This window comes from Trachinotus anak, unplaced genomic scaffold (genome assembly GCF_046630095.1).
Source record: "Trachinotus anak isolate AG129_WGS33_773 ecotype Australia unplaced genomic scaffold, CSIRO_AGI_Tana_v1 ptg000008l, whole genome shotgun sequence".
Classification (NCBI taxonomy): Eukaryota; Metazoa; Chordata; class Actinopteri; order Carangiformes; family Carangidae; genus Trachinotus; species Trachinotus anak.
In genome coordinates, this window is record NW_027273859.1 from 26,482,798 (window position 1) to 26,505,953 (window position 23,156).

The 23,156-nt window shown below is 40.4% G+C and overlaps 2 protein-coding genes across 5 annotated transcripts; one reads left to right on the forward strand and one right to left on the reverse strand.

Annotated features, from left to right (window-relative positions):
* The first annotated feature begins 31 nt into the window (after nt 1-31).
* On the forward strand, nt 32-12,884 carry LOC139624616 (interleukin-6 receptor subunit beta). Of its 3 annotated transcripts, none has more exons than XM_071483882.1 (15): nt 32-1,827; nt 2,736-2,840; nt 3,558-3,678; nt 3,827-3,960; nt 4,053-4,183; nt 4,537-4,696; nt 4,829-4,908; nt 5,514-5,736; nt 6,405-6,605; nt 8,285-8,383; nt 9,556-9,696; nt 9,983-10,120; nt 10,659-10,743; nt 10,993-11,074; nt 11,294-12,884. In XM_071483882.1, the coding sequence occupies exons 1-15, from the start codon at nt 1,758-1,760 to the stop codon at nt 11,942-11,944; spliced, it is 2,421 nt and encodes an 806-aa protein (XP_071339983.1). In that variant the 5' UTR covers nt 32-1,757; the 3' UTR covers nt 11,945-12,884. The 3 variants fall into 3 exon arrangements, with proteins under 3 accessions (XP_071339983.1, XP_071339984.1, XP_071339985.1); XM_071483883.1 differs by having other exon boundaries at nt 3,830-3,960; XM_071483884.1 differs by having other exon boundaries at nt 10,961-11,074; nt 11,294-11,470.
* Nucleotides 12,664-19,265, reverse strand: nudt12 (nudix (nucleoside diphosphate linked moiety X)-type motif 12). 2 transcript variants are annotated; one of them, XM_071483890.1, is made up of 8 exons: nt 19,012-19,265; nt 17,880-18,094; nt 16,823-17,126; nt 15,671-15,950; nt 15,371-15,538; nt 14,160-14,273; nt 13,613-13,812; nt 12,664-13,407 (listed from the first exon to the last, which is right to left on the reverse strand). In XM_071483890.1, the coding sequence occupies exons 2-8, from the start codon at nt 18,083-18,085 to the stop codon at nt 13,297-13,299; spliced, it is 1,383 nt and encodes a 460-aa protein (XP_071339991.1). In that variant the 5' UTR covers nt 18,086-18,094; nt 19,012-19,265; the 3' UTR covers nt 12,664-13,296. The 2 variants fall into 2 exon arrangements, with proteins under 2 accessions (XP_071339991.1, XP_071339992.1); XM_071483891.1 differs by having other exon boundaries at nt 17,880-18,114.
* Between the last annotated feature and the right edge of the window lie 3,891 nt (nt 19,266-23,156).

Below are 23,156 nucleotides of genomic sequence, written 5' to 3' on the forward strand. Positions count from 1 at the left end.
AAAGTTTGACCTGTGTGGCGACCAGAGAGCCGGGTGGTTAGTGGTTAGTTTGACTCCCGACCGGCCCGACTCTTTCCTGCATGTTATTCCCCCTCTCTGCCCCTTTCCTGTCACTCTCTACTGTCCTGTCGATTAAAGGCAAAAATGCCCCAAAATATATCTTTTTAAAAAAAAAAAAAAGATGAAAGGTTGAGGCGTCACCAAAGCTGACTACAGTTAATTCTGAGAGAGACGATAAAGTCTGAACCAAATTTCATGTTAATACTTTGAATAGTTGTTGGGATATTTCAGTAAAAACCACAAATGTCACCCTGCACTAGAGGAAAGGTCAGTCAGTCACTTCCTTGTGTGGGGATTTTGTCGCTTAGCAAACTAACAACCCAACACCTCTGCAGACTGGACATGATGTCAGTAAATTGATTGCGATATGGATCACGATTTCAGTGGGAATTGCATTTTATTTTCACTGAAAATTATACAGGAAAATATTGATGAGAATATTCCCTTTCATCTGGAGAATGTGACTTGTCACCACTGCTTCATTCAGCCCTAATGACAGCACATCTGACCAAAGTCCAGAAGTCTGGAGGGAGGACTTGACTCAGCTCAGCTTCGGCCAGCAGGCTGTGCTGTGTTAGTGCCATAGACTGTGTATAAAAATGGACGTAGACTGTGGATTTGAAAAGTGAAGCCAATGATGAGCCTTAAACCTGCTTTCTATCCAATGACCATCAGGGGGCGACTCCACTGGTTGTTAAAAGAAGTGTGATTGTATTGAAGTCTGTAGGAAAATGTCTCTACTCCTCACTTGATTTATTACCTCAGTAAACATTATCCTACTGAGTTTATGGTCTCTAGTTTCAAGTTTTCTTCAATACAACATGATGTTCATTTTTAAAATTATGGTCCATTTAGAGGAAAATAGACCATAAAGTAGGATATGCATTAGGGCGGGGCTACCTTTTGATTGACAGACTGTACCACACACTGACCTGCCTGATAATCAGAATAGAGTACATAGCAGGTCAGCTCCACCCCTCACTCCTCCTCAGCTCCACCTTCTTGTCCAAATATGGTTTCTCCTGGTTTCAAAAAGCCAGGTTCAAGGCACTTGGTGTCACTTTCCAGACCCGGAGTCTACGGGCATTTTTACATACAGTATATGGTTTAATACCAAATTTAGATAGAGAGATGATTTTATTAATTGTCATAGCTGAATTAAAATACAGTAAAATACAAATACAAAAATACAAAGGAAATGAGGAAGTGGATAAATGTTAACAAATATATGTATATGGACCATTTCAAGCCGTCCAGCAGCTGTGGAGATGTTTCCCTCTGACTCTTATCCCAGAGCCTCACTGCTGAGAGTGAGGGGCTTCCTCAGACTGGTCTGTTACAGTAAAGTGTTGATTTACTGACGTGCCACCTTTAATTGTTTCCATTATCTGAAGGCTCATTTTAATGGGAGGCAGGGGGCAAACAGTAGCCACTTCTGAGGAAATCTTCATTTTATCATTTTATCAGACACACACGTGATGTGTTAGCAGCATGGAGCAATTTCCTGACAACACCCTGAGAGTCAGTCGGTGGAGCAGCATGCTGAGTTCATCTGCTGACTTCCTCTTCTTTATCTCGTCAGAGATATACATAAAATGACCTCTGCAGGCTTTTAGTTCACTCACATACAAATGGATGTTTTTTTATGTTTACAATGAGCTGGTTTTGTAAATACTTTGTGCCTTGGAGCAGCTGACATGGACATTTGGTCGCCTTTGCACATCACTATCTGGACCGTGATGAGCATCCTCTGTGTCTTTTCACGTGGTGAGTTGCTTACAAATCTTTCTTAATAATTTAGGCCATATACTGTATTTAAATGTTAAACCTTGTGAGGTAGGCAGGTTTATGCTTAGACTAAAGTGGTGTTTAGTCTCAGATGTGTATTAGTAAAGATTTGATTAACGGAACCATTTTCCTAAAAGAAAATTGGAGTTACCTCAGGACTTTAAGCTTAAGAACAGGTGTAACTCCAGCCTTTTTGTTGTATGTCGTCGTCTGAGCAAGGTCTTACCTGCAGTTTCAACAGTGAACACTTTTGTTGTTGTTCTTGCAAACTGTCCTAAAGAAATTTGATGTTTTCGCTCTGATTCTGCCGGATTCTGGGTTTTCATTCATGTGTTAAAGTGCAAGCTTTGTGCACACACTGTACGCTTACTAAGGGGGTCAATTCAATTCCTGGACTTCATAGAAACTAATCCAGTGGGTCTGGTTTGTGTTGCCTTAAAACAAATAAATATCTTGTGACCCTTTGTCACAAGTTTTGTTTTAGTTTGCGTGTCAAATGATTTTCTCTCTAAGACTGTTAAAGGTGAATTAAATATTAGAGGCTGTAAATCCTGAGCCACAGGTAGAGAAGCACTGAAATTATCCACATTTAATCATACTGTGTTTTAATGCACCTCTTGTCTGGAAATAACTGCTCCAATATTTTGAAATAAAGATTTTAACAGTTATGATTCTCAAAGACCCTCAAAGACACGCATTTACATGCATGTGGGAAATTTTAGGGAATTTATTTAGTAATTCAAAACCAATACATCCTTCACACTGACTGAGGTGATTGAACACACTGAACACTGACTGGATGTGAGCTGAGTGATGGCAGGTTGGCAACAGAATCATCATATTTACTTTTGCTGTGAGTCTCTTGTTTTTGTGTGTTTGTGCGTCAGAGGTGACGGTAAAGAGCTCTGATCTGAGGCTGTGTACAGAGGACGAGAAGGTGTGTGTCACCGACCTCAGAGACTGTGGCCCTCGACCGCCTTCATCTGTACAGAGTGAGCACGTACACACACACACACACACAGCAGTCAGATGTTGGTTGTTTTTCTCATTCTTGGTTTTATTTAGTTTTTCACTGGTTTTTATTACTTCAGTTTTTCCATAGATGACAGATTTTGACCTGAGTTTAAATCCAGTACTTAAAGGTCCCATATTGTATAAAGGTAGATGTCCATGTCTTTTCTGATTATAAAGCAGGTCTAGGTTCTATATTAATACTGTGAAAGTATCAAAGCCTCAGTCCACACAGAGATGCACACAGTCTGTATTCAGAAACTGAGCCTTAAAACCAGCGGTCAGGACTTCTGTAACTTTGTGATGTCACAACAAAGCAATCATCACTCTCAGCCAAGCCCCCAACATGGACCCACCATCCAGCCTTGCAGGATTTGGTTTCTCTGATTGTTGACCTGAAATCTGCTATGTTTTTATTCGATCACTCAGAAAAGAGTCAACCAATCGCAAGAGAGGCACTGACCTGTTGTTACTAGCGCTCCAGAGAGAAGTTTTAGAGAGGATGTGTAAATATACATTGAAGTGGTTTTTGGTTCTTAAAACCACAAATATATCTTCTGATAGATATATATAATAAATAAAAAATAATTTAAACATTTTAACAGTCAGCACGTCTACAGCTTTTATCCTATTTTAATGACGTTTGGGTTTCTGGCTGCAGTGAGTTGTTAAAACTGGATCCTCTTGTTTTGCTGCAGAGACTCTGAACATGTTGTGTTACTACCAGATGTCTTACATGTCTTATGAATCCATAACATGTGAGCTGAGTCAGGAGTTGAACAGCTACACCGAGCCTGACATCGCTCTCATCTTCAGCAGGTAAACACTGACAAGAGGGAAACATTCATTTTTGAAGATCAACTTGAGTTACACTTGATTCTGTCAATCAAGGAAGTCATGTAAATTACATGTTAACTATAAGATATAGTTTTTTAGATGTGTCTGGTATCTTGTTTTTCTTCTTCAGTAGGAATAGAGTCTTCTCCTGTCAGGGCATCTTCAACCCATCAGCCGTCCTCAACATAACAGCCAGGATAAAAGACTTCATGATGGGGACAGAGATCAGATCCCAGCCTCACACTGTGTGTCTACATCGGGCAGGTTAGTGGCCCAGAGATGTGACTGTTTGACCTGTGAACACTTCACTTCCCTGTAACAGCAGTCGTCCTCTTCTTGTCTCCTTGTCTCCTCAGTCAAACCTTCTCAGCCTGTATTAACTGTGCTCGGCTCCAATGACGACTCTGTTGTTGTGTCCTGGAGAAGCAGCAGCGACGGCAGCTGTCGGCTTCACTACAGAGTCAACGACACTCGGACGTGGTCTCAGGTTAGCATCAAGGACACATAAACACTCGTCTTTGTGACTTATAAGGACATTATATTGACTAACTGCTTGACTAACTTCCCTAATGGCTTGCACTAACTTTACCCACTACTTGGCTAAGTCGGCATTTACTTTATTTTATTTGTACCAAGTTTCAATTCCTTCTATGTCTCTCCTGCAATAAGTTCAGTCATTTACATTAGGCAGAGTTAGTGCTGAAAAAAGGTGAAGGAAACAACATTACAACAACTTTATCCACATTTGTGAAACATGGTCAAAACGCTCCTGACTGAGTGAGATACCACACAAAGTCAGTCTTTCTCTCGTACTCTGTGCTCTCTGTTTTTGGTTTCCAGCCTCCGGATTTCCCTGTGTATCAAGATCAGACACTGGTTTACACGATCAAAGACCTTCTGCCATTCACCATCTACAAAGCTGCCATGGCCTGCAGGGGGCGGGACTCTGGCATCTGGAGCAGCTGGAGTCCTGACATCACAGTGAGGACGCTGGACAGAGGTAACGGGGGATAACATCCTGTAATGATTTAAATACTTTCCCACCACATGTGTCACTATAATGGACGTAACCAATCACATTTAATAAGTTTCAAGAAGCTTCAATTTTAATTTTGCACTTTTTCAATGCCAGTGCCCTCCAAGCCTCCAGAGGTGTGCTACAGACTGGAGAGGGACTCTAATGGATCTCTGGTCCTTCATCTGATGTGGAAGGTAAACTACCTGCAGGGAATCTCAGGGACAAGCAACAGTACTAAATGAAAAAAAAAACATAGTTACAGATTAAGTGTCCAAGAAGATAAAATTTTTGAATGGTCCTCTGGTTGAAATATGTCAAAATATCACCCAAGAAGCAGACATTGATCTCTTAAAGCTTTAGCTGTGTTTGTCCTGGGGGAAAAGAGCCATCTGCCTCGTCTGTGCCGTAAAGTAATCTTGCATTTCCCTTAAAACCAACAATAAAACCTAATGATATTCTTGCCATCAGTGTTAATTTTGAACAAAAAATAATATAAGCAGCATTATGAAATGTTAGGCTTCTGTCAGTTATGTTAGCAAATGTTACCAGATGTTGGAATTAAAACAACAGCAAATGCATGGATTAAATTTTATCTACAACACTCCTGAAAATTGCACAAGAAACAGCAACAAAACAGCTTGAACACACTCTAAAAACATTCAGGCAACATGCTGACATTCATAAAAATAACATTACTTCTAAGTTTTCAGTCGACTATCATTTGTGTCACTTGCGGTAAGACTGAGGCCTTTATCAGCAGTAAATGTTGGCTAATGGACTAATGGACATCTTTCTGCAGGGTCTTGACCTTTACGAGGCCGGGGGTCATATCCTCGGATACCAGGTGAGCTACGAGCTAGTGAAGAAGCAGGGTCTGCAGCACAGATTGATTCGAAATGTCACAGATGTGATGGAGGACCTGGTGGTGGAGGAAGGGAACTGCACCGTCACTGTCACAGCCTTCAACACGGCCGGCTTCGGACCTGCTGCACAGCTCAGCATTGACACACAAAGACAGAACAGTGAGTGGCACACTGCCCTCTAAAGGCTTTATTAGTGATTAATGAATCATTTACCCTATGGTTTTCAGATCAGCAACAGAAAACCTTTGCGTTGCCAGGTTGTGGGGAATGCTCCTCCAGCGTGGCACTTAAATACACAGTTGAGCAGTTCTGCAGAATGTGCACGACTAAACTAAAGGTCAATCAACAGCCCAGTAATTCAACATGTTAATACCCACAACACCATCACATACAAACACACAGAATTACGTTAATTGCTAATGCTAAATTGCTAATCATAATGATCAGCCTTCTTTTAAACTGATGTTAACAGATTTAAAGCTTGTGCTCTCTGTTTATGCAGTTTCCTGTGTGTGTGTGTGTGTGTGTGTGTGTGTGTGTGTGTGTGTGTGTGTGGGATGTTCAGATAAAACCTCTTGCAACACTCAAATGTTCTCTAGTTGTCTTCCAATGTAAAAACACCAGCAGAAATGCAACTGCTGAATGACACATGTGTTTTTTTGTGAGTTGGCAGTTTAAAATCTGCAGGGTGCAAGTGGTGGGACGGTGTTGGATGTCAGTTAACTCTTCCTCCTGCAGGGTGGTGCCTTAAAATTTTGTAGTTTCATTTGGATGGATGTGTTGAAAAACGCTGATATCACTGATAATCCTATTGTTGGTTTCTGCAGATCTTCCATCAGTCACAAACCTGTGGATTAACAGTTCTTTCCCAGATGTCAAAAGTCTTCAAGTCCAATGGGAGAGCCCCACAGCCCCGCCCTCTGCCCTACCTGTCAATCATTTTGTTGTTCAGTGGCGCTTAGAGATGAATCCATCCACCAGCCACTGGTCCACAGTGGATGGCTTCAACACCTCCATTGTTGTGCAAGGTACAGCTGTTTTGGAGTATTGAGCTCCATGGTTATTTTCTGCATTATCTATCATCGTCATCATCGTCATCATCGTCATCATCGTCATCATCATCATCATCATATCAAAAAAAACATGTAGACAAAAACACAGACCAGAGAGGACACTTGACCTTCACTGAAGTTGTGCATTTTATAAACAAAAGATGCATCAGTCAGTGTGTAGATAACTTCAGCAGGCAGATGCACTGTGGCAGCTCAGTATATCTCTTTGAGTTAACTGGGTTTGTACTTTGCAAACAGTTTAATGAGAAAATTAAACTAAAAGTAAACTTTTAAAGGTCCCATATTTTACACTTTTCTGGTGTTTTATTTGAAGTGTTTATATTGACCAGAAGATATATTTGTGGTTTTAGGAACCAAAACCCATCTCAGTGTAGTTTCACATCTCCTCACTCAGGCTTCTCTCTGGAGCTCTAGTAACAACAAGTCAGTGAGCCAATCAGAAGAGAGGCTCTGAGTCTCTCCTCTGATTGGCTGACTGTTTTCTGAGTGATGAATAAAAATATAGCAGATTTCAGGTAAACACTCAGAGAAACCAAATCCTGCAAAGTTGGGTGGTGGGTCCAGGTGGGTGGGGCTTTGGGCATGACTGAGAGCGGTGACTGCTTTGTTGTGACATCACAAAGCTACAGAAGTCCTGACGGCTCAATTTAAGGCTCAGTGTCTGAATACAGGCTGTGTGCATTTCTCTGTGGACTGAGGCTTTGATACTTTCCCAGTATGAGTATAGAACCTCGACCTGATTTATAATCAAAACAGACATGGACATCTACCTTTATACAATATGGGACCTTTAATAAACTCTGAAGCTCTGAAAGAACACATTTTAAGGTGTTGAGGAGATCGATCCTCTTAAATCTGATCAGTCTATAAAAACTATTTTCTCCTCATCGTGAAACAAAAGAGCTTAAAAAAACCATTACTGCTGCTCCAATGTTCATTCATGAGTTAATCAGTCATTTTTTGTCCAGAACAATTCAAACCAGATCAAATATCTAACCGAACTTTTGTTCAAGAATTAGTTAGTAGATATTCAATAATTTTCTTATCAATAAATCTAATGAAGAAAACAACTAAAAACAAATATTGTGTTTGTATAAAATCACACTGTTGCATTGCCTGACATGTTCCTTCATGTTCCTCCATCACAATGAACAAACACTGTAGTTTATTTTCACTCAAACACACACCGTCCTTGCTCACTAACATGTGGATTAATCCACTGTTGAGAGTTGAAACTACAATGAGCAACTGTTTTTGAAACTACATATTGTTGAGTCATGTGTAAAACTTAATGCGGGACCACTCACATCTAATGAAAGAAGTCTTGAAATTTCCCCTGTAATCTAACACCATCTACAAACTGATGAAAGCTACGTGCTTATCATCAGCTCCTGTTGGTCACATTTTCCTTTAGTTGCTGCACCTGCACATGCCAAACACTATCTGCAGCTGCTTCGTTGTAAAAGCTTCCCAGCAAAGAAATGTGATTATTAGCATCAAGGCTTTTACTCTGAAACAGCTGCAAGAAAAACAGGCTAATTTAAGAAGAAACCTGTATCGCCGGTGAAGGTCTGTTCCCCACTTTAGTTTTTAGAGTGTGTACAGTGTGTAATAACTGTGTGGTGTGTTGACAGATGTTGACCCTGATGAGCCCCACCTGGTCAGTGTGTTCCCCGTCTACAAGCAGCAGTGTGGATCTCCCCAGTCCCTGCCTGCCAGTCTGGAGCAAGGAGGTAAGTGTAGGCATTATCTCTTCAGCAGAAAGTATTTTCTACAGAGGCCTTGAAGTGCCATCTTTTAGGACATCAGGACTAAATTTAAATTGAAAATTGCCTCCAGTGTGGATTATCCAGAGTAACAGGAATACAGGCTCTGGAAAGAGATGTCACTCTTGAATTTCTAAAATTTCATTTGTCAGTGCAACGCCCAGTTAGCATCCTGGTGTTAACATGCTCGGTGACAGAAAGGTTATGCAAGGTTTCCCAATGTTGAACAGCAGAAAGGTAACAGTGCCACTAAAAGCAGCACCTTGTTGTCTTAAGGCTCTTCAGTGTGGGGTTTTAATCTTCCTGCCTTTGGCACCTGCCAGTGGATCTGACCCAGGAACACTCAGCTGAATTCTGTGAACTTCACCAACTTCCACCAGGATTTTCCCACAAATTATTCCTTGATCAGAAGAAATTGACAGATGCTGTAATCTGATAATATTATGATTGTGTTCAACAAAATTTCTATTTGGATTTTAGTTTTTAAAATAATGTCAAGATGACACTGGACAGAGGAGATCTCTCTTCATGGATAAAACTAGAAAAAAGATGATCTATAAAGACATTTATAACATTTCTGGAGGCACTTGCTGGCCTCTTGTAAGAAATGTTCAGTCTTCAGGTACGTATGAGGAATATTGGTAAGCTGATAACATCATCTGGTTTAGGTTTAAACCAACCAAACAAAAAAACTCACTTATCTCTAGTTGTATCTGATCATGCAGTTTTGATTTACTCAGGTTTTTTTTGCCTCTACTCCAAAACAAAGTGTCGGGATTATTTGTTCAGCAGAAAGTAGTTTCTACAGAAGAAGTGCCATCTTCAAGTTTCAATCAAAAATTGTCTCCAGTGTGTTCTACTAATTCTGTTGCTGTTGAATTTTTTGAAATGCCATCTGTCAGTGGCAGAGAGAGATAGCTAGGGAAGTGAAAAAATATAATATTTTTGTAATATGGCTGAACTGACCCTTTAATTAATTTACATCCATTGTGGTTACCACTGAAATATCTGGGAACGGCCACTCGCTGCAGCGTTTCAATTAACAGAACTCCTCTTGATCAATTGTGAATAAATTGATGTGAACATTAACATCTTCCACAGAGATGTCTGACTTGATTTGTTTCCTGGTGTTTTCTCAGCTCTGATGGAGGCAGTCAAACTGGAGGTTGTTAACATGACCAAAACACTGGTGACAGTTAAGTGGGCGTGGCAGAGGAAGTCCAGACAAATCAGAGTGAACGAATACACAGTGATACTGACGAAAAACTCAGAAAGACAAAGTAGGTTCACAGAGTTTTCTTCTGAGATGTGTCACTACATTAGTCTCTGATCTAAACTGGAAAATTAACTCTGAGTATAATGAAAACTTTTATTTTTACAGCAAATTGTTTGTCACAATTCTTATCGATTTAACCAACAATTGAAGTTTTTAAGATTAATTTGTGTTTTAATCCCACTGCAGTTTCTTGCTAAAATGTGTATTTTGTCATAAAATGAGTAACAGTGGTTCAGTGAACAGTAACAGTAACAGACAGAAAATATCTGCTATAAAATCTGTAAATACAGAGACTGTTGGAGCTGTGTCTTTGCGGCCGTACCAATGGCAGCACACCTTTTCCAACCTGATGCCCGGCACTGAGTATTCTCTTCTCCTATTGGCTGACGATGAGTCCAGAGCCATTGTCCCCTTCAGAACAGGTTTTGGTGAGTTTTTTTAACAGCTCTGGAATATCATCCAATATTATGAATTAAAATAAAATATCTAAATATAGAGCCAGAGAGTACATGCGGAGATGGAATGTATATATTATTAGTCCCACCATTTAGTATTAATAAGCAGTAAATAAACATCTGACAAACTGACAATAATGTATGTACAAGTGTTTATTAATGTGTTTGTCACTAACTATAACTCCTCTACCCATAAGTGTAGGCTGCTGGATTTTTTTTTTACTTTACTGATGAAAAATGTGAAACAGAAACTGACATAGAAGACACTGTGATATTAAAATATATAGACAAAGTCTATATAAATTGAAATTTAGGTGTGTGTGTGTGTGTGTGCGTGCGTGCCTGCATGTGCATGGTAGGACAGTGAGAGTTAATAGTATACAATAATAATAATAATGTATATATGTAATGTGTATATAATGAGACTAATGATAATAACAGTGGAGCTATAAGTCTGCTCTGTCAGGGTCAGGGTTACAAGCGTCACTGGTGCAGTGTGTTTCCCTTTCAGATGAGGTCCCAGTGGTGGCTACAGTGACTCCTCTGCTGCTGCTGGCTGTCACTGTATTAGTCATCTGCATCCTGTCCAGGACTGTGTGAGTCAACACACACACACACACACACACACACGGTACATAACACAGGAATGCACCTGCAGTTCTTTCATTGTGGCTGGTGATTGGTTGGATCCTGTGGGAAACAGAAGCCTTCATTTTACCACATTTCTTTGCTCTACGTTAGCATGTTTTGTTCCAACAAGCCTCTAACATCAGATCTAAAATCTAAAAATGTTACTTTCTTACTCCTTACCAGCTGTCACATTAAAATTCATCTCTACTGTGCAGGTACAGGCCATACTTCTTCCCCCCCATCTCCAGCCCTAGGGGCAGTTCGACGGGCCAGTGGCTGGTGGACCCAAACCACAAGGTGATTTGATTTTTGCAGCTTTAACATTTGTGTTGTTCCTGTTAGACTCACTGTAACTGTTGGACTCAGATTTGAAGTTCTGTGTGTTGCAGTCAGCCATACATGTTTGTAATGACACCATTACATCAGCCAGTTGTAGTTCTACCCCGAAATCTAAACGTTTCTTTATTAGAACTATATACTTTCCATTGACAAGCTTTCATTTATTCCCTTGAACAGAAATATGCAGAAAGAACCATCCTGGATATCAAAGACTTCCAGGTGACAGACGTACTCGGAGAGAAAGGTGTCATCGCCATCGGATCAGACGACCTACTTTCATCAGACGAGGACCTACATGAAGACACCTCTCTGCTGCCACTCAGTCACCTCGTCATCAAACTGTCGGCCCTCGAACTGGACACAGAGTATGTTTCTGATACTCCACTAACTCCAGAGCACCAACTCCAGTCCTATCATCCTGACTGCGTCGTGAAGTGCCATCATCCTGACCAAGTCTTCATATCTGAGGAGAGGGAAGAGGCTGACGCTCCTCTGCTGCGTCAGATACCTGAAGAAACTAACTTCCTGTTTCCACGTAAAGAGGAAGAGACCAGGCAGCTCAACCTTTCCCAGACGTCACATCAGAGCACTGTAAAATGTTCTTTTCGTGAACTCAAGGCTCATGCAGATAGTCTCTGTGCTAATCACATGACCTGTGAGGCAGAGTATCTGGAAAACTCTTCATTTCTGCGGAAAACTGATGTTGAAACAGTGACTGGACGGACAGGCTCTTATCTGATCTGTGAGACTGACTACATAGCAAACAATTGCTTTACTGATAAAACTGCAGATGAGGAAAGAGCCAGCGGCGTCAGTATTGCATGCTAGGTTATCGACTTAGTTGGAAGAAAAGGACCAAGAGGCTGTGGCAACACTAGCGACCCCCTTGTGGCTGTTGACATTCATTACACAGTCGAAGACAAAATTGGACGGATTTTTTTAAAAATGGAGACGACTCAGGTAAAAGGTTTGTCCTGTTGGTGTGTCCTCGAGCTCATGTCTGTTTGCATCCATTCACATATTTTGGTTTGACTTTATATGCTCTGGTGCCACCTCTAAAACTGTCTTTGTATTTATCAGGACACACTGTCAGTTCATTCCAAGCTTTGCCAGAATCAGCTGCACTTAGGCTCACTTGTCATAAACTCATTAGAGTTTGGTGGTCAAAGGTCACTGTGACCTCACAAAACACATTTTTGGCCATAACTCAAGAATGCATATTCTTATTACACAAAGTACACTGAAAACTGAAATTCCTTACAAGTCTTTACTACATAAATTATAAGAGTCTGAAAAGACATGGGTGTAAACTGCAACTTGACTGGTTGGTGAAGGCAATTCTCGATCTTACAATCAGTCAGTCCTCTTGAATACTATAATAGTATAAACTATATTTAATAGCTGTATAGTATAATAATTCCCTGTTATAATAGTGACAGGGAATATCACAGTAAAGCTGCTTCATGAGAACTAATATACTTGATATTTTATATCTCATATATTTTATGAAAAAAGAGAGAGAAAGAGAAAAAGAAAATACACAATGCTGACTTAAGGGCAGCTGTTTATTTTTTTTCAATATTAGTTTTTACATGCCTTCAAATTATGCTTCAACAATGAAATGTTGCTTTTGTTACAGGATAACTGCAGTGTTGACATAATTCATCTGAACCTGACACAACTGTTTCTGGAACAAACAGTCTGCTGCTGTTTGCAGACGACCGCTTTTTGTATTTGTCTGGTATAATAATAAACACAGTGCATTTTCCCCAGTTCTTACTAAATGTCAGTACTTCTGCCTTTTATTTGATCCATCATCACACTGCAAGTCCCCAAGTGTAAGTTCAAACCTCAGAGCTCCAGTGACCGCTGCTTTCAGGTACATGTATTGTTTAAGATCTTTTTCATTTTGTGAACCTTTGTCTTTGTCTTTAAGTGTCGATGCTGTGACGCCTGTCTCCTTCCACATACAGACAGTGCAGTCAAATGACTGGAATCATTTCACAGCGACACAAACCTTCACTGTGTCGTGTTCAACCTGCAAGCGATTCCCTCGACTTGCAGCTGCTTTGCCGTGATGAAGCAGCAACGGTTCAGAAAGCTGCTGGTTTTTCAGACCCATTTGACCAACTGCAGGTCTGACACGGCTGGCCGGGAGGTCAAGGGTCAAAGGCTGGAGGTTAGAGGTTAGAGTTCATGCCGATCCAGTGTCTGATCAGCTGGTGGGCGATGGTCTGTCTGGGAGGGATGGTGAAGGCTGGACGGGTTCCTCTGAGCAAGGAGTCAACCACCTAAACGAAAAAAGAAAACTGAAGCCACACTTAACGAGGAATCTGCAGTGGGTGCAACTTCAGGTCAGTTCTGACGCTTCAGGTTCAAGTGATTATTTTAATGGTTCTCATTAGTAAGTCTATTAGTAATATGGAAACAATTATTATTCGTATTACTATTTCTGGTATTAGTGGAAGTTAAAAGTAGAATTTGTTATGGTTGTACCTGTTGCCGTGGGAACCAGCGAGCCTCCTCAATCTCATTCTCGTCCACAGTGATGTCCGTTGATATGGCAACAGCGAGGCAGCCTATCATGAGGTTGGAAGGCATCGGCCAGGGCTGGCAGGAGACGTACTGAACCGGTCCGACCTTCACTCCGCTCTCCTCCTCCACCTCCCTCCTCACCGCCTCCTCGACCGTCTCCCCTGCAGGAACACGAGGGGAGAGGAGGTCACTGTGTGTGTGTGTGTGTGTGTGTGTGTGTGTACTTGTACTTGCTACATAGTAAGGACCAAAATAAGTATTTTACTAACAGAGTGAGGACATTTTGGGAAAGTGAGGACATTTTGGCCGGTCCTCACTTTTTGAGACACCTTCAAATCACATTTTGAGGGTTAAGACTTGGTTTTAGAGTTATGGTTAGAATTAGGTTTAGGTTAAGGTTAGGGTAAGGGGCTAGGGAATGCATGATGTCAATGAGTGTCCTCACAAAGACAGAAGTACAAGTGTGTGTGTGTGTGTGTGTGTGTGTGTGTGTGTTAGTGTTAGTTACCAGGCTCTATGAATCCAGCCAGACAGGAGAACATGCCAACTGGGAAGATCTTCTTCCTTCCCAGTAAACACTGATTTCCATCGGGGTGGATCACCAGCATGATGACTACAGGGTCTGAAAACACACAGAAAAGATATTAAATTCAAAGTTTTCCTTAAGGATCAATTAAAGTTCCCATTTTTTACATTATAACTATTTTATTTGAAGTGTTGATATCCACAAGAAGATATATTTGTGGTTTTAAGAGCCAAAAACCATCTCAATGTGGTTTTCTTCTCTCTCAGGCTTCTCTCTAGCAACAACAGGTCAGTCAGCCAATCAGAAGCGAGGCTCTGAGTCTCTCTTCTGACTGGCTGACTGTTTTCTGAGTGATTGAATAAAAATATAGCAGATTTCAGGTAAACACTCAGAGAAACCAAATCCTGCAAAGATAGGTCCAAATGGGCAGTGTTGGGGGCATAGCTGAGGGGGGTGACTGTTTTGTTTTGACATCACAAAGTTACAAAAGTCCTGATGGCTCCTTTTAAGGCACAGTTTTTGAATACGGGCTGTCAATTGCACAGTGATATTTTCATACAGTAGCTCCTAGACCTGCTTTATAATTAAAAAAGCCAGAGATATCACCTTTTACAATATGGGACCTTTAAGTAGATTTTATTTAGGTTTATGGCTGCAACTAATGATTATTTTCTCAGTTAGTCAGTTAATGCGCTGGTTTATAAAACGTCAGCACATACTAAAAAAATGTCCATTACAAGTTTCCAGAGAATTTACATACTTGAATTGTTGTTTTGTTGGACTAGCAGTCCAAAGCCTACAAGGTTTTCAGTTTACTATTAGAGAAAATCAGGAAAATGTCCCATTTGAGATGATAGAACCAGTAAATGTTTGCTGGCATTTTTGCCTAAAAAAATTAATTGATAAACTTTTTGTAAAAAAAAAAAAAATATCTGTTAATTTACAAATTTAGCAGCATTTAGGTAAAACTGAACTCAAACCTGTGATATCAAAAATTCACTGCATTTTTCCACCTGAAAATGTCAAATGCTCACTTATGCGCATCAGTATAAACGCTCTCAAGTGTTAACTGAATTCAAATACAACTTTCACAAGTGATGTAGGTTTTTAAACACAGCTAATATCCTGCAGGTGTCTACAGCATTAACAGCATTTATCAAGAGCAGAGAGGGAACGTGGACGGTGCTTCGTACCGACTCGTGGGTAGCAGGTGTTGTGAACCCCCTGCAGGCTCCTGCAGTCGGAGTTCAGGCAGGTCCTCTTGTATCCTCCCTCCTCCAGCCTGGTGCTGCTGCCACATGTCGGACAGAAGCTGTAGCGGCTGTGCCAGGCCAGCACCGATCGAGCCTGAGCCACTACTCCTGGAGGAGCGAGAGAGGGAACAAAGTTTGTTAGGTGATTTTTAAATATTTAAGTCATATAAAACCTGTTGCTCTAGTTGAGATACAAGAGAGAGAGAGAGAAGTTACAGAGGAGTCATATGTCTTCCTCACCGGCCTCTTCCTCATTGAGTTTCAGCAGGTCTCTGTTGGGCGTCTTTGGGAAGGAGCAGTTCTTCTCTTTACAGCGTTTAAGAAGTTCAGCTGCGTCCTCATCTGTGCTGATGGCAAACCAAGCTGGAGGCTCGTGAACACCCTCCTCTGTCTGAGGGGAAGAGGTGGTGGAGGAGGGGTTTCTCCTCCTCTCCACGCCGAGGAAGATGAGCACAGTCGCAGGTTTCTGGAGAAGGTCCTTAACAGCCTCATATCTGAAGCGACACAGCTTGATTTCAACCTGTTTGAGTCACAATCATAATCAAAAAGTCAGACTGAGCATGTCATTTAAAGTAGCAGCCAGCTGCAGGATCACAACATCTCTCCATTTTTCTCTTATTTAGCTTCCTGCTCAGTTTGGTTGTGACTTTCAGTTTTCCAGAAATCCTGTAGGTGACGATGAAATCAATGTTGTCTCTTTGTGTGCGTTCAGACACTACAACTGTCTCTTAACGCTTTTGTTTATAAAATCCACATCAACCACAATCCAAGCCTGCTCCTTTATGCAGATGATATGGTACTTTACTTAGGGTGTAACGGTACATGTATTCGTCCTGACCCGTCACGGTACAGAGGTTGCGGTTCAGTGAATGCAGTCATCTGGAGAATATGCAGAAGCCTGTGTACGAAGATTGAGGAACATAATGCAGAACTAAATTTCACAAGACAGAGTTCCACCTGGAAACGTTAAGCTGTAAACGGTCAGAAAGTTAGCAATGTGCCACGCTAAGAGTAGCTCAAGCTGACTGGTGTCCGACTGAGTCAGACACACTATGGCGAGTGCGAGTTCCCAGTGAAATGCGACTTGTGAATCAGATGAGGACAATGTGTTAGCATTGTTCAGCAGTTATAGCATTTGTGTGCAGAAACACATCAAACATGCTAATGCATATTTAATGGCATTACCCAGATGTACCAAACACCGGAGCTCGGCAAATCACCTTGTGGTTATATGCCTCGGCAAACCAGTGAAGTTGCAGGAAATATGGTCACAATCTCTCCTTCTGTTCCTCAGTCACAGCTTTGAATAATGGCCAGATGTTCATGGAAGAACATGCTGGTCCAGAGGCTTGAAATCACAAGTATCAGTAACATTTTCCTGCAGCCACGTACCCCTGTGCTGCCGTCCTCCTGGGAGCTGCTGACCATGGGGCTGAGGTTGGAGAACAGGAGGTAGACTGTGTCTGGGTCGCTCTGTTTGGCCTCCAGCCACACTTTGTCTGTCCTCTTCCCACTCAGCCGGTCCAGCATCTCTCTGCTGAAGTAGTTTTCCTGCTGGCTGAGGTCAGCGCCCGGCAGGATTCGCTGGCAGCCGTCATCAGTCCGGCCCAGCAGGTTGGAGATGTGTCTGTGGCCCCAAAACTTGGCGATATCGTAGGCAGTCTGTGACGAACTGTTCACTGAGAACTTGTCACAGCTTGAAGACAGAAGGCAGAAAAGAGGTTAGAGATTTCAGGAGTCCATCTATCCAAGGGTGTGGGTGAGGTTGTGTTTCAGAAGTGAAAAGACGATGAAGTCTGGGGTTCATCTTTCCGGTTTTTTCCTATTCTTTTAGATTTTCATTATTTAAACTGCTACCAATATTTATTTTTAATTAAAACTGGACAAATGACTCTATGTAATATATTAGGGGGTTACCTATAGAAAATCATCATCAACTCTGCAGCTTCACAGAACTTTCCAACTCATAGTTTTAGCCTCTTTTAGCCTCGACTTTTAGCCTCCCTTCAGTTCCTTTTTTAGCCTCTTTTAGCCCATAGTTTTAGCCTTCTTTCAGTTCCTGGTTAAGCCTCTTTAGCCTGTATTTGTAGCCTATTTTCTGCCTATTAAGTCTGATTTTATTTTACATTCACATTCATACATTCATTTACATTTACTTTTTCATTTAGTATGCGATGATAATGTTGCTCTGTGTCTGCTTGGTTTGTGAAAAAGCAGCTATTTACTATCATGTTCACCAGAACAATTTAATTAGGTGGTGGTTTAATTAACTCTACGTCAGGATTGTGTGTATGTCTGCTTTATTCTGACTTATTCTGCCCCCTAGTGGCAAAAAAGATTAATGCAGCTTGATTAAAAAATGTTAATTATAAAAGAGTCGGAAATGTAGTTTAGTTAAATAGTTGTATTTAACAATGTTATGTTATGTACATAAAAACCCAGTATGTACCCATGTGACAGCAGCATCTCCACCACATGGCGGTGTCCATTGCGAGCAGCGAGCATCAGTGCTGTCCAGCCGCTGTATCCCGTCTGGTTGATGAGTGATGGGACCTGAGACAGCAGCGTGGACACCTGCGTCAGATCTCCTCTGGCTGCAGCATCCAGAAACTTCTCCACCATCTCCTCCTTTGCACTCAGCTGGAGGCTGGTCATTCTTACCGCCTGGACAACGGAAAAGGAACCTTGTGTTGATAATAAATGATCAAACAAAGACAGATGTTGGAGGACCTTGGATTCATGGCCTCCCTGTTTCATGACTGGAGCCATTTTTGATTTTAGAAATCAAAGGTGTGCACTTGTTTTTACTTGCTTAAGATTACTACACAACAGTTTATATAAGTAGAGCTGAAACCAGTAAGTGACTGAATTGGTAACTATTTTGATAATTGTTTAAGTCATTTTTCATTAAAACTGCGAAGCATTTCATTATTCCTCTTTCACAATGTCACAAATAATTACAGCTACAAAACCGGACACTTGAAGGCATCACTTTGGGTAACTGTGACGTGCATTTCTCACTGTTTTCAATATCAGTCAAGAAAATCATCTGCAGAGTAAAAACAGTCATCAGCTGCAGCCTTATAAAAAGTAGTTAAACGTCCAGCTGCAGCAGTAAAATGCTGTTTAAACATGAATATATAGATATATTTCTGCATTGCACAGTTTTGGTACTTTATGTAAATTTTACTTTAATATTTTTATTTAAATAACATTTTCAATGCATCACTTACGTGTAATAAGAGTATTATTACAGTGTGGTACTTACTTAATACTTCATAACATCATTAACTAGACTCTGCCCCCCCCACCCCCCCACCCCCCCCCCACCCCTCCCTCGGAGTGGTGCAAACAACTGTCAATCAATCACATGGGCCCCGCCTATCCAACCACATGTGTGTTACAAAACGCAACATGCCTACAACACATTGAATAACATGTATGTCTCAGTGATAACATTCCCATATTTCTGAAGGTTGAGTCCTCCAGGTTTCCGTACAGTGCACCACCCACTCACCGTGTAGTGGTTATATTATATTATATACTGTAGCTGCAGGTAGTTACTGTTTGACCAGTCTCACCTGGAGATTAAACACCACCTGACAGTAAACGGTGGAGGACTGGGTGTTTGTCCCCTGAAGCAGGTCCCTGGTTCTGGTCTTGTCCAATAACAACACGATCCGGGAGAAACCTAAGCCTCAGTTCGAGACTCAAACACGATCAAAGCTGGAGATTTAAGCAGCAACCTCGGGTTAGATATGATACAAGCCCGACCTGACTTCAGCTCCGTGCTGGCTCGCCTCTGACCGGGATCCACTATGTTAAATAAAAGGTAACAAGCTGCGTTCAAGAGCAACAACGCTGTTGACGAGAGCTGTGCTGCCTTCAAGTGCACCTCACGCTACTTTACTTCCGAAGCTTTCAACCACAATATTAAACTTTTTTGTCATTTTCTTTTCTTTTCTTCTAACAGGGAATAATGCCGCGTTGCTGCATAATTATTGATTTAATCATTCAAGTTATCTTTGCACAATGTTTCATTCAGGAACATAAGAAAACACCTTCAGGTTTGTTTGCCAGATGCTGGTGGTTTTTACATTTCACAAAAAAAACAAACAATGCAAAGAACACAACAAAGTATTTCACATCAAAATTGCTTGAAATTAAAAAAATTCTTACATAGGTAACATTTTTTTCCAACATTTCCCCCAAATGTATGTATTTAATGAAGTGTTTATTTTTTTTATAATATTCCCTCATGCTTTTGCATCATTTAGACCGATATCTCGCCTCACATCTGATCTCAGAACAGCTTTTGTCTCTTCATCGTGTAATTTACTGCCATAGAGTGTGATCATAAGGCTAAGCATCGAGTCATGCTTCTCTGTGCAACTTACAGGAGACAGTAGCTAAATTAAAACCTTCATCAAGTGCTTCAGATATTTATGATTATGTAATTATACTTATATATGTTTACTTTTAAATGCAAAACTCTTACTTGTCTTAGAGTAGTTTTAGAAAATGTATTGATATATTTACTTCAGTAAGTAACCTTAAAACTTCTTCCACCACTGGTACATATGGTTGAGACTGTGGAAAGGTATCAGAAAGGAGATCAACCATAAATAATTGTAATTTTACATTATTGTTCCAGACCTGTGCAGAGTTTGAAGAGTGAAGATGCAATTTTTTTCCCTTTAGCAAAAAAATATAAAAAAGACTCTGCATGTCCGCTCCTCTGATGCTGATGTTGTTCAGGGAGGACACTGGGGAGTTTACGTCTCAGAAATGCTCAGCCCTACATGTGGATACAGCTTCTGTTTTAACGTTCTCAATGTGTTTCCATAGACTGTGGGCTAAGACACATAAGCACTTATTTTATCTCTGAATCTGCAGCAAGTTGACTCAATATGAAGACATCTCATGGACAATCAAAGGACACAGAATCTGTCTCGAACCAGTTTGAAGTCTCATAACAAAGAGCCCGAGCGTTGAAATGAGGAACGTCTGTACCTTAGGTTTCATTAATCTGTGAGAAAGCCAGGGTCTGGACTAATGTCAAAATAAATTCAAATCATGAATCTGGGAAAATGTTTTACTTTCTTTTATAATTTGACACCACAGACTGGTTTCAGTTATAGTACAGTTTATAATATTTGTAGAGTTGTGACAGGAAATACATTACAATACAACAACACCTATTTAGACTATATTTACAGGACAGAATTGGTATATTAGTAGTTACAGATGTACTTATGATTGTAAAGCGGTTATCCTGCAAAACCACATTCAAACACATTGTTGTACATCCAGTGTCCAGCAGATGGTGATATTTTAGCAGTAACACCACACAGTACCGCTCAGATTAGGCTGCATAGAGTTGAATTGACCTTCTACATTACTGCACAGGTTTGGTTTCAGACACAGAATACAGGATACAGGGGGAAGATAAAATTGACTCACACAGATTTCTGCTGGCCACTAGATGGAGAGGTGTCTTACACCACTCACAAATCTCCCATCATGCACCTTATCAACAAAGCAGAGAGTTCATGTTGAGCACTGTGCAAAGGTTTCAGGCATTTTAGATGTTTAGATTTCTTGTCCATCACACCACACCATCAGGAGACATCTGATAAATCCCAGATTCATTCTGCTGCAGGACAACAAGCCCAAATGTACAGCCAGAATCATAAGGAACTATCTCATAGACAGAATAGCGTGGAGTCCTGGTCTGGAATTACATGAAGAGACAGAAGAATGTGAGACAGAGGAACTGTGGCTGGTTCAATCATTGAAAATATAATTCCTAACAAAATCGTCCTAAATCATGGAGTGTGGTGTGTTTACTTTCAGTAAAGTCAGTGTGAAGTGCATGGTGTGCGAGTGGAAAGCGTGGACGTGTGTAGGTAAGTGCTGTATGGTTCATAAAATAAACAAAAGGGAAACAAAAAACAAGTGAGGCTTGTTCACATCACCACCGGGGAGGTGGTGGAGGTGAGCGAGAGTGAGTGAGTGACAGGAAGTGGCTTTAACAGGCCGGTAAACACTGGTCACTGGAGCCACCAGAAATCACTGATGACCAAAGATGTATAGAATAACATTACACAAACAGCAGGGGGTGCCACAATCACTTTTATTTATTTTGGAACGAGGCAGAGATTATGACAAAAAGCAAGAAGAAGAATGAATACTCTTGTACGCAGTACACAGATAAACTCCTCTGATCATCCATTAAAATCAAAGACACTGTTTAAATATAAATCAAATAATCACAAATCATAGTCTATCATAAAAATCATAATAAAAATAAATATGTATTCAAATGAAACAAAATTAAAGTCTGTTTTTCATTATAATCAGGACTCAACATGCCTTTGATGTTTTTTCTTCCTGTTTACAATTATCTGTATTGACATTACACATCGTGTCAAACTTTGATAAGACTCTTGGTATCAAATAGCTTGAGATCTCTCTGGATTGGTGCCATCCCTGAATAATACAAATTCTATAATAACTTATTGTTAATTGTTCGGTAACAACTTGAAATGTAAAGTTTCAGCATCGTTTCTGTCTTAGTCCTTTAGACTTATGAGTAAATCATGTTTCTTTGAGAAAAGAAATGTTAACGTTGAGACAAATGTGAATGTGTTAATTTTTTATCACCTTAATTGTAGTTAAGCGTGAAGGAGAAGAAAAGCTTCTTTTCAACTGCATTTCAGGGACTAGTCTCATCGAGGGATGGAATTTGCTCTGTTGTCGTGGAGATAACTCAACCGAGTGGTTGAAAGTTCAGGGAAAAGCTAGTAAGTGTTTAATTTTTGAGACTTCCACAGCAAAGACATGATCAAACTGTTCTGCTGATTTTGAATTCATCTTCTGTTTTTGTCACTGCTTGTTGTTAAATTGTAAAATCCATAGAGAGCACCGCACTGCACAATGATCAGTACTGACATTTTGAAAACAAATGCATCTGGTTTAGCTCAACAGCTTTTTTGTAATGAAAATAAAATAGACTAAACAGATACAAAACATTACATACAATAAAACATCAATACAAGAGCGCTGAGGAAACATAAATATGTGGAAGAATGACTTGTTCTGTAATGTTCAAGCACTTAACCTCATGAACACCTCCATCACTGCAGTTTGCACGTAGCACTAATATGAGGATTGTGACAACATTCATAAATATCTAATAATCTAATATGATAAAATAAGATGAGTCTTAAAAGAGTTACTCCAACTCATTTTCATGAAAAAGGTCCTTTTAAAAAAGATATTCATTCTGACAATAACTCAACAACTCAGTTAATTAAGTAGACAATATCTGATAACTATTGCCACTGTGACAGGAATGTGTATTTAACTGAATTCCTTCATGATGATGATTTAATTCATTTTGCAGATTTAATAATTTTTTGCACATTTTAAATGTCATCGAGTGGTTTGGATAGTTTCGGAGAAAAAGGGTGAGGTAGATCAACACTTCCTGGAACAATTCACATGAAAGGCGTGAGCTGGCACAAAATAAAACGCTGTGGAGAGATGTCAGGGATCAAAGTGGCAGCATCAGATAGACACAGGCTGTAGAGCACATTTCAAGCTACAAAATACCAACAAGCCGATTCCAATACATCTCAAAAACCTCCTTTTGAAGGGAAAATCATGTACTTAATAGGCTTTATGTTGCTGAAATTGAATTTGAAGTTGAGAACAGCGAAAA